Source organism: Aspergillus mulundensis (assembly GCF_003369625.1).
Source record: "Aspergillus mulundensis strain DSM 5745 chromosome Unknown scaffold_6, whole genome shotgun sequence".
Lineage (NCBI taxonomy): Eukaryota > Fungi > Ascomycota > Eurotiomycetes > Eurotiales > Aspergillaceae > Aspergillus > Aspergillus mulundensis.
In genome coordinates this window covers 566,847-580,113 of record NW_020797894.1, presented here as the reverse complement: position 1 = coordinate 580,113, position 13,267 = coordinate 566,847, and the positions used below count along the sequence as shown (strand labels likewise).

The 13,267-nt window shown below is 52.0% G+C and overlaps 3 protein-coding genes across 3 annotated transcripts; 1 reads left to right on the top strand and 2 right to left on the bottom strand.

Moving 5' to 3' along the window:
- Nucleotides 1-5,266: 5,266 nt before the first annotated feature.
- DSM5745_06411 (uncharacterized protein) lies at nt 5,267-5,866 on the top strand (the record flags this gene model as incomplete). Its single annotated transcript, XM_026748427.1, has 1 exon — nt 5,267-5,866. The coding sequence occupies one exon, from the start codon at nt 5,267-5,269 to the stop codon at nt 5,864-5,866; it is 600 nt and encodes a 199-aa protein (XP_026602731.1).
- Nucleotides 5,867-7,584: 1,718 nt separating this feature from the next.
- DSM5745_06410 (uncharacterized protein) lies at nt 7,585-10,512 on the bottom strand (the record flags this gene model as incomplete). The annotated part of the gene is made up of 2 exons (XM_026748426.1): nt 7,585-10,311; nt 10,378-10,512. The coding sequence occupies 2 exons, from the start codon at nt 10,510-10,512 to the stop codon at nt 7,585-7,587; spliced, it is 2,862 nt and encodes a 953-aa protein (XP_026602730.1).
- Nucleotides 10,513-11,476: 964 nt separating this feature from the next.
- DSM5745_06409 (S-adenosylmethionine synthetase) lies at nt 11,477-12,747 on the bottom strand (the record flags this gene model as incomplete). The annotated part of the gene is made up of 3 exons (XM_026748425.1): nt 11,477-12,477; nt 12,527-12,583; nt 12,639-12,747. The coding sequence occupies 3 exons, from the start codon at nt 12,745-12,747 to the stop codon at nt 11,477-11,479; spliced, it is 1,167 nt and encodes a 388-aa protein (XP_026602729.1).
- Between the last annotated feature and the right edge of the window lie 520 nt (nt 12,748-13,267).

The following is a 13,267-nucleotide window of genomic DNA, read 5'->3' as shown; positions in this document are numbered from 1 at the left end:
CCAGCCCAGCCTTCCTAGTGGCTATCTAGTGGCGAGAGGTATCTTGCTAATGCACGAAAGATGCAAGGATCTATTACCTGATTCTAGACGTGCAGTTGCTGCGCGCTAGCCTTGATGTTGTAGATTACGACGAGGCGCTTCATGGCATGCCATTCAGCACGAGCTGGCCAGTGACGAGGCTATCCTGGACTTCATTTGGGCCATGTCTTCATATGATTTGATGCGCTCTGATCGGGCGGATGATCGTTAGCTGTATGACCCGATAAGCTTCGCGTTCTTCCTTTGCGTGAGACTCTACCGAGCCCGAAGTATACCAGCGGCAAAACTATCGATTCTAGGTTTGAATAGACCGTCAATCATCGCTATGCCATTTTTCGGCGCGATGATCTTACGATATGTTGTTTCTATTTGAAATCGCGATACTTTGCCTTCGCGCTGTCGCTGTAAATGCGATAGCAGCCCCTCATTCCGCCTACCAAACGCATCATCCGTCAACCACTTCACTCCAAACAAAGAACCCCTCATAACCAACTCCGGCTAGCCCGGCCAAGACAACATGGCAGATGACCGTGCTGCCCAGTGGTCATCTGCGCAGGCCGAGCGGAAACCCGGGTCGATCAGGACCGTGCGTCCACCCTCCCGTTTGGCCCTGCCCTGCCTAATCTATGCTGCCTGCCCTGGCCCACTGCAGTCCAGTCCACGGGTTCCTTGGGGGCTATGCAAGATACGGCATGGATGCGGGCACTTGTCTGCCTAGTACTATTTACCACCTATCGCCGCGTCCAAACCGGACAGATCGACAGGCCCGTTGCAGAAGGTAACTCATCGCGCGAGCGAGCTGTCGTTGTCAAACAGCGACAGCGACGGGAAGGCGACACAAACCAACGGTTCCGTCCGTGTGAGTCACACCACACTCAGGCGATCAGAGGACGAAACGGACGGGGGCGGGGTCGGGAGCAGGGACAGGGTCCAAAAGGCTAAAGGCTAAAGCTGGGCGGGCGGTGCATGCGCAGCAGGACGTGCATTGCATTCTTTGTCCGACGTAAGCTGAGCATAGCACCAACGAGCCTGGGATCAACCAATGACCGTCAAGCATGTTCTAGATCGGAACGCTACAATGCTACCTAGTGCTAGGTGTAACTTGCAAGGTTGGTATCTCTACTACTGTGGCTGCTGGATGATATGACGAGTTCTTCGACTTCTTCACGCATTCGATATGTACGCACTGTCTGGAAGGAGCCCGTATGGGCAGCTTCAGGTAGGGTCAACGCGATATGACCGGAGTACTTGTCGCGATCCGAATCATGGATCTGCTTCTGTTTTGCACCGGTCTGAATAACAATAACCTGCAGCAGGTAGTCATGGCTATATCCAGGATCATTGACTTGGAATTTGGATTCGTCTACCTGATAGGCCTGACGCAGAGCAACAGCCCGATCATTCGTAGAAATTGTCCGGAGCAGTCGCAGACCCAATCAGCCAATAGAGCGTCTTGTATCTACATTGGAAAATATATCCCCAATGAACAACATCGGAAGAAAACAAGACGAGACGCAGTGGTATGCTTTCACCCACAAGGTAGATTATCTGGGTCTATCTCCGCGGCATCATATCCTGACCTGGATAGACCCCTACCGCTTATACCTGCGAAGAGTTGCAGTCCTGCGAGCATATACGCAGGCATATCCATAGATTGTGGACTAGGCCCTACTCAGAGACTCAGAGTACGGTGCCCTAGCACCACATGCTAGGTACAGAGGCTGCCCTCATATTCACCATCAGTATCCTCCGGAGCCTAGCCCTAACATCGCTTTCCGCTGCGGCCATGGTCCATCGTCTGAAGAAATTATAGCTGCGCTAACTCCTTGTCCTGGGCTATTCCATGAATGCCCCGCGCGGTCTACTTTGTAGGGCTATGCTCTGTACAATTAGAGTGGAACGAGCGATAAGAGGGAATTTCGTTGATTTAGATATGTTATGGACGTGGAAGCTGTTCTACCAGAGACTTCACCGGATAGATCTGTGGAATCAGTAGGTGGAACATGGTGGGATAAAAATCCCCCAGCCCTTTTGGCCTGCATATATAGATTATCAAATGCTTATAGGATCCTTGTAAATACAGAATCCGGTCATACTCTATACTCTATACTCTGTATTCATGCTATAGGGATAGACCATGGCCGAATATTTGTAGCTGCTGTACATACTAGCCAGGTCTATGGGGTAAGGACCATGTCCATATTTAATTTTTGTGTTGCATGCTATGGACATGGTCGACAGGGCAGATATTTGCGTAGGTAGAGTTTGATTATATATAGACCCATGGTTTAGGTAGCAGTCGAGTGACTTATCTATCCTGGTATATCAAGAGCTAGAGATGGGTCGAGAGAAGACAGCAAACGAGAAAATCATCTCTGTGGAGTTGAAAAAAGGCGAGGGCGCTTGACAATTTCTCGATAAATATTACAAGTCTATATCTCTGACTTCGAAGAATTCTAAAGTAAATAAAAGCAATTACTCTTCCTCTCTATCAACACCCATGATATATCAAGACCATGTCCGTTTGCCATGCCGTTCAGCTACTGATGCTCGTCGAAGGTTCTGTCAAGAGTCCTCTTAGCATATACCTGAGCAACACACTCATACTTCTATAGATATCTGTCGCTGCCTCTACTTCCCAGACCACATCCATTGCATATTCCCGATTTCGAATCACTCTCCCATCCTTACCCTCCATACCAACAGGGTAATCTCAAAGACTCCGAGCTTATTCCTCCCGATTGCTACTCCGTACACGGCTAAAATCAAACAGACAAAACGCAAGCAAGCTCCAGACGGAAACTACAGACCCGATGACCATGTCCATGCTCATACAGCAATAACCGAAGACATCCACCCACCCGGGCATCCATCCGCCCGCCCACTCAGGATCCAGAAGCACCGGGGAACGAAGAGGTCTCAGCAGACCTCTCCGTGCCGTCTAGTCTCCTGCCTCTGTCATGCCCCGGGCCTGCAGCTGCATGTACCCGAGACAGCCGAGCTACCGCATCACTCCATGCCCATGGTCAATGCTTCGATTCGCCTCGCGCCACTGCTGACCTCATATTGGAGACATTAAATCCATGTCCGAAGCTTCCTGTCTCGGGTATCAGGGTAGTGGCGTATCGATAAACATCAGGCTCATCGTTCATGGTAGAGTACGGAGGAGATTGAGATGTGGAAAGACAGGCTCAGATATGCATGGACTTATTGGAAGGCAGATATAAGCTACGAAAGAGCTGTTCGATGTAGGTAGCCGGTTACGCAGGTCCACTGCAAGCAGTTGCTCGGCGTCAGAAGGTAAGCTAGGCCAAAAGTTCGAGGTCTTCCACAGCTTTCATGTACTAGCTTAGCTAGTCTTCGTCGCAAGGTAGGTTACGGGTAGATGAATCAAGCGGGAGATCACGAGGCCCCGGGTGTATATTCTGGAGCTGCTTCATCGTGAGAGTATGAGTCAATCTGGGGGCAATTGGGCATGTGAGAGTGGGCCTCCAATTTACTCCGTATGACGATGGAATGATTATGGAGCCAGCTTGCCCGGGGAAGACACGGAGGACCTACGGAGGAGGACGGGGTCGGGGGAAACTGGGTCGCGGGGGAATAAGGCAGAGACAGTGACTCCGTACTCTATTGTATGGTCTCATGCTTGACTCGGTCGTTGTATTGAGAACAATGGTGGTCGAAACCTCAACGATACTATAGCATGAGTTAAAGCGACCATATTCGAAAGCTCTAACAGGCAATGATAATGGCCAGAGCACAACGGAAGAGAAGACTGAATCACACAATATGATATCAGATCCGACAATCATATGAGTGTGTCCGTGAATTCGCCTCATGTATCGCCCCAGCATGTCAAGCTAGAGGCCAACAATGGCATCACAGCGCAAATCACGGCATCAACCGAGTGCATCTGCCCAATGTCTCTACAATATAGCATCTCGAGTAACGTCATGTCAATCATTAATTGTAGAGCCGTTAGAGTACAGAATATGTTGAGTCGTTGACCAGTTTTGATCAGATCAATGATCTATGACTTCAACCTCGCCCACAACCGAGTTAGGGCAGACTCCATCACCGGGGCGAAGTACAGCTCTGAACCAACAGGAAAGCCTCCCGGCGACTGAAACGAACAAATAAACTCACATACACTCAACGCGGAACCGCACATCAGGCAGAAATGGAACTGATTTTCAGCACTGATCAGAGGCTGAATAATGATCAGAATGAATGGCACTGTTGGGAGTGATAACACAATGACATAAATCCTGAACAAATGCCAGTCAGGTTTGCTTACTGGCGCTAGACGAATGCGGAATTACCCCGCAAAGAGCAGCCAATCAGGCGAGAGGAATGCTCTCCTCGTGACATTCTAGCCCTGTTCTAGCGCTAGGGCCCGCGTGAAAATTCAGCATGGGGAAAGGGGTTTCGGGAGAATGAACTCAGGGCGCAAACGCATTATTAATTTGTTGCTGGGGACTTCAGTCAGGGGAACATATAGACTATAAAAATCTACAGGCAATGTGACCAGGCCGGTGAGGTGATCGGAGGGAAAATGGATAAACGGCAGACGCGTACGTACTTGGTTGGAGACGACCAGAAATCGAACTTGTTCTATGGGTCTTGGACTCTTAAGCGCTCCACCTGGAATGGTCAACTGACTCTGAGAATTTGCTAGGCCCGCGACCCTGCATCTCCAGAGCGACCAGACCAGACCACTCTCGGACTCTCCAGACTCTCTGGAGTCCGGACTCTCCAGGCCATCACAGTTCTCAGTGGCAATGATTGATGTTATGAAGATAGATAGATCATGCGATCTGATGTCGAATAACGTGAGAAAAGCTATCGGACGAGTAACCGCTGTAGCACGCAGAAAGCAGGGCATGGGCGGGCTCCGCTGGCCGGGGGCGACAAATGCCTAGGCCCAGCGATGCGCACTGCAAAGCCTTTCGGGTCACTGCTTTGGGAAAAGCCGTGGGCCAGACCATGACCAACACTCCAGCCAGAATCTCACGATGGTTCCTCCCCCTCGCTCGTGTTTAAATCTTGTCCTGCCCTCTCCCTGCCAGTTTCTCTGCCTTTCCCCCAAAATCTCTCCCACCACCACCTCCTCTCACCCATGCGCCTATAGCCTCCTCTCCCACCCAAATCACCTCAATCGCTTCCTACTGCCATAGCTACAGCCCTAGGAGCCTTAATTTACTGTATCCAACATCTTACATCTCACATGGCCGTCAACGTCCTCTCCCCAACCACCACCACCACCACCACCACCACCACCACAACAACACCCACCAAAATGAATAAGCGCTTCCCACCTCTAGCCGATAGAACCTCCCTCTCCTACAAACTCACCAACCTCTCCAAACAAAAACTCGCCCGCGAGGCCACCGCCCCGGACCCCGACATCCGCCGCTGCCTCCACCACTTCCGCATGCACATCCTGTCTGTAGAGTGGGCGCAGCAGGAGACCGCGTCCAAGATCACATCGTTCGAGTTCGAGGATGACTCCGAGTCTGAGGATGAAGAAAGCACACAGAACAAAACCGCGCAGATCCAGCGCAAGCTCGAGTCCATCGCGCCTGCTTTGACGCCCGCCGAGCCGCCGGTTGAGATTGAGGTTGAGACTCACACGGAAACCTCACCCAAGGAGGAGCAGACTATCCATGTCCACTTTGAGGTTGTTCCTCAGCCTCAGCAGCCTGCTCAGACTGCTCTGTCCGAGGAGAAGGATGCTGCTGGGGGTATCGTTGACAAGGGACGACGCTGTCTTGAGAAGGCGTGGCCGTCGCCTGTGCAGTGCATGCCCGTTCGCATTGCCGGTTAGCCTGCTTTCTATCGTTGCTCAACCTTACTCGACTTCACCTTACCACCTCAACGACACTTCACAATCACTCGACCCTCACCGAAAAGTACCTACCTACTACCTACCTCGCCTCTCATCTCGCCATCAACTTACCACCTTACACAATTCATCAACCACGGACCTCCTAATAAACCGCCCTAATACGTCTCCGTGTGAACGACTGAACGAAATAACGAATCCCCTTCTTCGCTTCTTATATCTATTCACCTTCTACTTTCATCATTCTGGCGTGCAACGGTGCATGGTATATACAAGGACTGGAGCACAGCACAAAACTGTTTGGAGTTTCTATATGGATTGGATTGGACTGCACAAAATTCTGGATTGGATTGGATTGGATTGGAGAGCATTTGCATCGCATCGAACATCGCACCTGCATGTATCTAACACTTATCTACAGCCTACTTTAGCTATAGCATATCACATACTCGTGTACTATCACTCTACTCTCCCCGTCCTATCTGTTCTTGGTGCGTAGTTTGGGCCATGGTCTAAGTACAGTAACATAAGCTGTCGTTTCTCCTTGAAGAAGACCCAGTCTAGCCCTGGGCATGGCATTGAACGGGTCCATCCCTTTCCCCTGAAAAGCACGGACTGCCCTGCTCACCCTCCGCAGCTGCACGGCTCACCATGAGTCAGTGTAGAACTATGTATAGAACCCCTAGCCCGCGACTCGGTGTCCATGACCTCTTGGGAATCCAAATTACGACCATGGATCAAGATACGACGCGTACAACAGGACACTATCAAGACAAAACAACTGGGAATCCCCAATCAAAGCCGGCTTCTTTGGCTCTTAGTCGGAGGGCAGGTAATTTCAACAGATTCACCTTAGTACGTATGGTACGGAGGAGAACCCCTCGACCTCGTCTCGAGGACACGATCCAGCCTACCCCGTCCACCATACATGATCCATCTTCAGGCCCATATAAGGAAGATCCAGCTGTCCGAGGATCGAGTATCCATGTTAAGCAATATATTCTATCGAGAGTCGACCATTCCATAGCATAAAGTAACCATATAAATAGGCCATGGTGCAAAACCTATAAGATGCGAAGTAACTAAATCTAAGAAAACAAGGACAAAATCTCGAAATACCTCTTTATGCTGTCGTATGGAAAGTACTATAGACCATGGCCGTAGCCGCTGCGGTGTCAGGAATGGTATCAAGACAGGTGGATTTGCAATGTATGCAGGCCCAGGCCTGAGGGTGTACATAGTACATAGTACAACCATGGGGGATCTACCGGCGCAAACTCGGCCATGTTTCACTGTTCAGTGACTTGTGACTCAGACTTTCATGTTCATGTTTACCCCGGTGCTTGGCCTCGGGTCATGTCCTGGGAGTTGAGCTCGGGGGAGTGGAGGTATTGCGTGGTCGCTGCAGTAGATCATATGGGGCGTGAGTCAAAGTTCGAGACTCGGAGGCCCCGGGCATCGCTCGGGCTGGAATTAGGTATGATTACGAATCGGGTATCACTATCTGGTTCCCGAGGTCGTTGTACGCACAGTATGTTACGTTCGAGGCCCGGTGATCTACGAGCGAGGATTTTCGACGGGTAAGAATTGTCCCGGTATACTCCTACCTGGGCAAAAGACTAGTATTCGCAACATCATGATCTTGAAGAACAATGGAATCTGAGTCTAACCTAGTGAACGCCCGCTAAACCAGAAAGGAATCACATTGGAAGGTCATCATCATCATCCCAGCCGAGCGCTGAGTATATGGATTTCTCCGGCGTCACGGGCACAACTTGCGCTTCGACTGGGCCAGGAACAAGGGCAGGAGCAGAAACAGAGGTAGGAATGCTAGGGCGACGAGAGGCCACCACAGGAACTGGGTCTGGGACAGCTTTCGGCTTTGGAGGCGTCTCGAAGACTAGTGCAGAATTTGAGGGGTTAGAGATACTAGGTCGGCGAGAAGCGACCACTGGGACCGGAACAGGGACAGCTTTGGGCTTCGGGGGTGTCTCGAATATCATGGAAGATTTCGAAGGCGTGACTTTGGCGGGGAGAGCAAATAGCGGAGGTGGTGATGGAGGTAAACGTTGACTCTGACGGCCGTCTATAGGCGTGACGACGTCTGCAGCATCTTGGTGCTGTGACCGCACTGGGGTCAGGGGGTTTGTTTCTGTAGGTCGAGGGGCTGGTCGCCGAGGGACTCGGAAGAGGTTTCCAGTTCCTGGGCCGGGTGACTCCGCGACGCTGGCTTCAGCAGGGTCTTTAGATAAGGCCATAGGTTGAGCTGGACGACGAGAGGGAGTCTCTTGTACCGCGGTATCCACCGTGAAGGGTAGCGAGCTAGGCTTGATGGTAGAGCCAGGAATGACCTGAGGTTCCGCTGTAAAAGGTGATGAAGAGACAACGGCCGGCTTCGACTTTGACCTAGTGACGCTCTTGGGCAAAGGGGGAAGACCAACGTCTCTCTTCCGGATTTTGCTAGGTGTGGCCATAACCTGAACACCCTGCCCCATCGGGTTCCGGACCGGGTTCTTGGGTTTCCTCGAGCTGGATGTTCGCTTCTCTGCATCCTGGGCAATATCCTTGGCGACTAGTTCGCGGTTTGGCTTCCGGAGCGCGAGAATAGCAGCGTCTAGCTCCTTCTTCTGCTCCGCGAGCATTTGCACGCGCTTGAGCTTCGTCTCGTGCTGCCGTGCTACGGCAAACAAGTCCACTTCCCGGTTCTCCGCCCTCTTCGCTTTCTGAATACCGCCCCGAACGCTGGCGCTGACTGTTGGTAACAAGGGGGTGGTTTCTCGCTTGCTTTCTATCTGCGACGGAGCGGTAATCGAGCGATTAAGCGAGGGTTGTGATCGGTTTTGCGAGGTTTGCTCGTCCGTCAGGACCCGATGTAGTGAGCGTCGAGATTTCTGAGATGGAATGCGCTCAACAGCTCCCGGTTCCTTGCGCAGTTTCTTTACCGACTTGGACAATGCAGGTATAGTGCTAGCGGAAACCCCCAGTTTCCGCGTGATTGATTTGCAGCGATCCGGCAGCCGCGAAGCATAGAATGGGATAATAACTTCTGTGCAGAAGTCTCGCATCGCGTCGCTTCCACCCTTACCAGATTGTTGATTGCCAGCCGATGCCTGGGACTCGGAAACTGGCGCATCGTCAAAGCTCACGGCATGCCAAATACACAGACGATCAAGGTGCAGTTCGAGCATGACGTTCAGATCTTGGGGCTTCTTGGTTTTGGGCTTCGGGGCAGTTGCATCAGCAGCCTCTCCTTGGCCAGCTTTCTTTGCTTCGTCCGCAGCACCTGTCTCGAGGGCGATCGTCTCTAGAATCAATAGGATTTGAAGCTGAGTTTCTCGTAATCGCAAGTCGGACACGTGTTTCTTGATTTCCGCATCCCTGGAGGTTTCGCCAGGACCGCTACTTTCGGTCATTGCTCTATTCTTCCACCATTTTCGGACAAAGTCTGGCTCCTCTGGGTAGAGACCATTTCTTCCCAGCGCTTTCTTTTTACTCTTTCGTTTCTTCGGTGCCGCTTCATCATCCGATATGGTGAGCACGATGTCATGAAGGGTTGTTGGCAACGTCTCGCGGAATTTCAAGTCCATCTTCTTCGCTGTCAGGATAGCCTCTCTGTAGAAGCTGATGAGCTCAGAGATGTTGCCCTCCCCATGCTCTGGAGCTTGGAATGCGGCTCGACAACGGGGTAGAGGGCCTTTGGCAAAGTATGCAACCGATGCCTTGGAGACGTAGAGAGCCTGGAGGTATTGCTCCCGCAGCCCATCCAGCAACTCCTGAGGGGTCTGCGTGGCCTCACCAATCCCCTCACCCTCTTCACCAGACGCCACAGCTTCGGTAGTCCCGGGCTCTGGAGGTACCGAAAGCATGCGGACATCGTAACTGGAGCCCCTCTCCGTATGGCCCATGGAAGTAGCGCCCTTCGTTTGCTCATCACTATCAATAAGTTCAGAGGACGCCCCAAAAACGAAATCAACCTTGGCGCGTTTCGCAGGTAGCTCCAGAGTGAGGTCAGGCGCAGGATCGTCAACTTGCGCCAGCCGCCACCAGTCACCACTAGAGACGACATCCGGCTGTTTGCGAGGTGTACACGGAGGCAGGGAATTGACTCGCTGGCTAGACGCCTTGACCGCAACACGGACATCCCCCTCCTCCACGCCGCGAGCCAATTTCGAGAGTGAATAGATCCCTCGTTTGACTCTCTCAACCACATATAGCCCTCCGTCAGAAGATAGTCGCACGATTAGGACGACCGTTTCAGGTTGCGGCTCCGACTCGAGAGCCGGGATATTCGCAACGAAAAGACTTCCGGATTGGATTTGCGATAGCGCCGAAGGGGCATCCAGCCAGTCGAAGGGCAATTGATAGCGTGGGATCACCGCAATCGGTTCAAGAACGTACGGGTCATCATACAAGGACGCGGCATGGGCCTTTTAAAAGAAGAGATGTTAGCACTTGGAAGGCGAGTCGTTCACTGGACGGTGCTGACTACGCACCCGTATTATGATGTTATCTGCTGTCCATCCATTAGAGTCGGAGAGCTTGCGCTTCTTCAGTGATGGATGGGGAGCATCGTGGAGCTGATTGAGTGGGATGGGTTCGAGGACATTGAGAGATCCACGCGAGGCCATGAACGCGTTGGAACTACTCATACATTGTACGGCTGGTGGTGAAAAATCCAGACAGAGATGTAACAGGTATGATACAATTCTAGAACGCAAAGAAGAGTGGGACAGGAGGTAGATAGGTAGTAAAGGGTATAGTGATCGGTAAGAATCCACGCTCTATCTCTTATCTCATGGACGCGACTTGGCTTGGCGTCAGGCGTTTAGTGGAAAAGGATACGGATACGGATACCCGTGGAAAAGCAAACAAAATGCCTGAGTGCCTGAGTCACGACTCACGAGTGCCGTACATGAGTTTGCTGAGTTTGCTCTCGTGGGGCCACTAGATGGGGCATCCGGATTCCCGGCATCAGCACAGAAATGCCAGAAATCATGCCAAAATCAATCAGAGCGACGAGAATTGTGGGGTTGTACCGGAAAGCCCCCGTTCGAAGACAAGACCGAACTCAGAACTTAAAACACATGAAAACTCCGTGTCGAGTCTGTCGACTATGTACACCGTCGAGGTTGAGCGCTCACTACTCCGTACCCCGTACTTAAATGTACAAACTCGAAAGGAATACATGTGATACAAGTGATACATTTGATGAGAATGAGGATATAGAGAAATGGTTGCATATAATGCAGTTTGTATATTATTAATCTATATTGCCAATGTTTAGATTAGCATGCAGGCATCTGGCCTGCGACGAGATGCTGAGCTCTAAGGCTCAAGTGTTGAATGATCGCTCCCAAGCAACGCCGTAACAGCCCTCCCAGTGGTATCATGTTGAATTTATCCGCGCAACCCTGGTCCCCGCGGGGACCATGCAAAGAAATAGTCAGACAATAGGAAATGAAACAAAATGTGCTTTTTGTTTTGACATGTCTATGCTTGTGCTTTGAGTTGTTGAAAACAAAGCAGGAATCATTACAATCGTAAGAGATAAGGAGAATATGTCATAGGGGTATCAAGCCGAAGCGGCAGCGCTTAGAACTTGAGGGTCTTGGGCTTCTCCCAAGAGAACTTCTGGTTGGTGAAGTGACCGTTCTGGGCGGTCTCGAAGTATATGGGCTTGGCCAGGTCAAGCTCGCGGACGATGACACCGGGACGGAGGTCAAAGTTGTTGCGGATGATCTCGACAAGCTCCTCGGAGGACTTGTCGGAGGTGCCGTAGGTGTCGACGTAGAGGGAGAGGGGCTCGGCAACACCAATGGCGTAGGAGAGCTGGACAAGGGCACGGCGGGCAAGGCCAGCGGCGACGAGGGACTTGGCGATCCAGCGGCCAACGTAGGCAGCGGAACGGTCGACCTTGGAGTAGTCCTTTCCGGAGAAAGCACCACCACCGTGGGCACCCCAACCACCGTAGGTGTCGACAATGATCTTACGGCCAGTGAGACCAGCGTCACCCTGAGGACCACCAATGACGAAGCGGCCAGAGGGCTGGATGTGGTAGACTGTGCGGTCGTCAAGGAGCTCGGCGGGGATGACCTTCTTGATGACCTGCTCCTTGAGAACCTCGCGGAGCTCCTCAGTAGTAACATCATCGCTGTGCTGGGCAGAGACGACGACAGTGTCCACACGAAGGGGCTTGACAGCGCCGTTGTCGTGGGCGTACTCGACGGTGACCTGAGTCTTGGTGTCGGGACGGAGCCAAGGGATGGAGCCGTCGTTACGGGCATTGGTCATGGCAGCGTTCAGCTTGTGGGAGAGGAGGAGAGTGAGGGGGAGGAGTTCAGGGGTCTCATCGGTGGCATAGCCGAACATGATACCCTGGTCACCAGCACCGAGCTTCTCAAGAGCCTCCTCGTAGTGGAGACCCTGGGCGATGTCGGGCGACTGCTGCTCAATGGCGACCAAGACGTTGCAAGTCTTGTAGTCGAAACCCTTCTCGGAGTCATCGTAACCAATGTCCTTGATGGCGCCACGGATGATGGCCTGGTAGTCGAGTCTGGCCTTGGTAGTGATCTCACCGAAAACCATGATCATACCTGCGATGATCAGCAAAGCGCCTAGATGCGGGCGAGGCAAGGGGCATACCAGTCTTGGTAGCAGTCTCACAAGCGACCTTGGAGAGGGGGTCCTCAGCGAGACAGGCTAGTACCTCATTAGTGCCTATCTTCCGGTCTTGCTACAGTCAATATTGACATACCATCAAGAATGGCATCGGAGATCTGATCGGCGATCTTGTCAGGGTGTCCACGACCGACAGACTCGGAGGTGAACAGGAAAGTTCCATTGGGGGTAGCGACTGAGCCCATTGTGACGGTGGTGTGGGATTGAGGGGAGAAGACGATAGGGAGGGGAGCAAAAAAAAGAGAGAGGAATGGATGAGGAAAAGAGAGGTAAGAAAAAAGGAGGGCGGGGCTGCACTGATTTAAAGAGGGGACGGGAAAAGGCTGGTTCAACTGCCGTCGGGGCGGTGGCAGAAAAATCCCACCGCAAAGAGAAAGACCGAAGTCCGGACACTGCCAATATTCAGTGAAATTGCGTGATAATCCTCGGAGCTGACAAGTCTGAGTTGAGCTAGATCCTTTTCCTGGCGGATCAGCGCGTAAGCTGACAGTAACGACTTGGGGTGCCGGAGTACGGAGTAGACTAGATACAATAGGGACTCGAGCTTCGGAGGCTCGGGTTCAACCCGTGCTGTGTCGATAGGCGCATACCGCATATTATTGCAGACTCGACCTGAGCCAATTGCGGCGGTGGATCCCTCAAGAGCGGAGTAAAAATTCCCAGAAACTCGAGTCTCTCCGATATCTCTACATTCCCTATCAACAG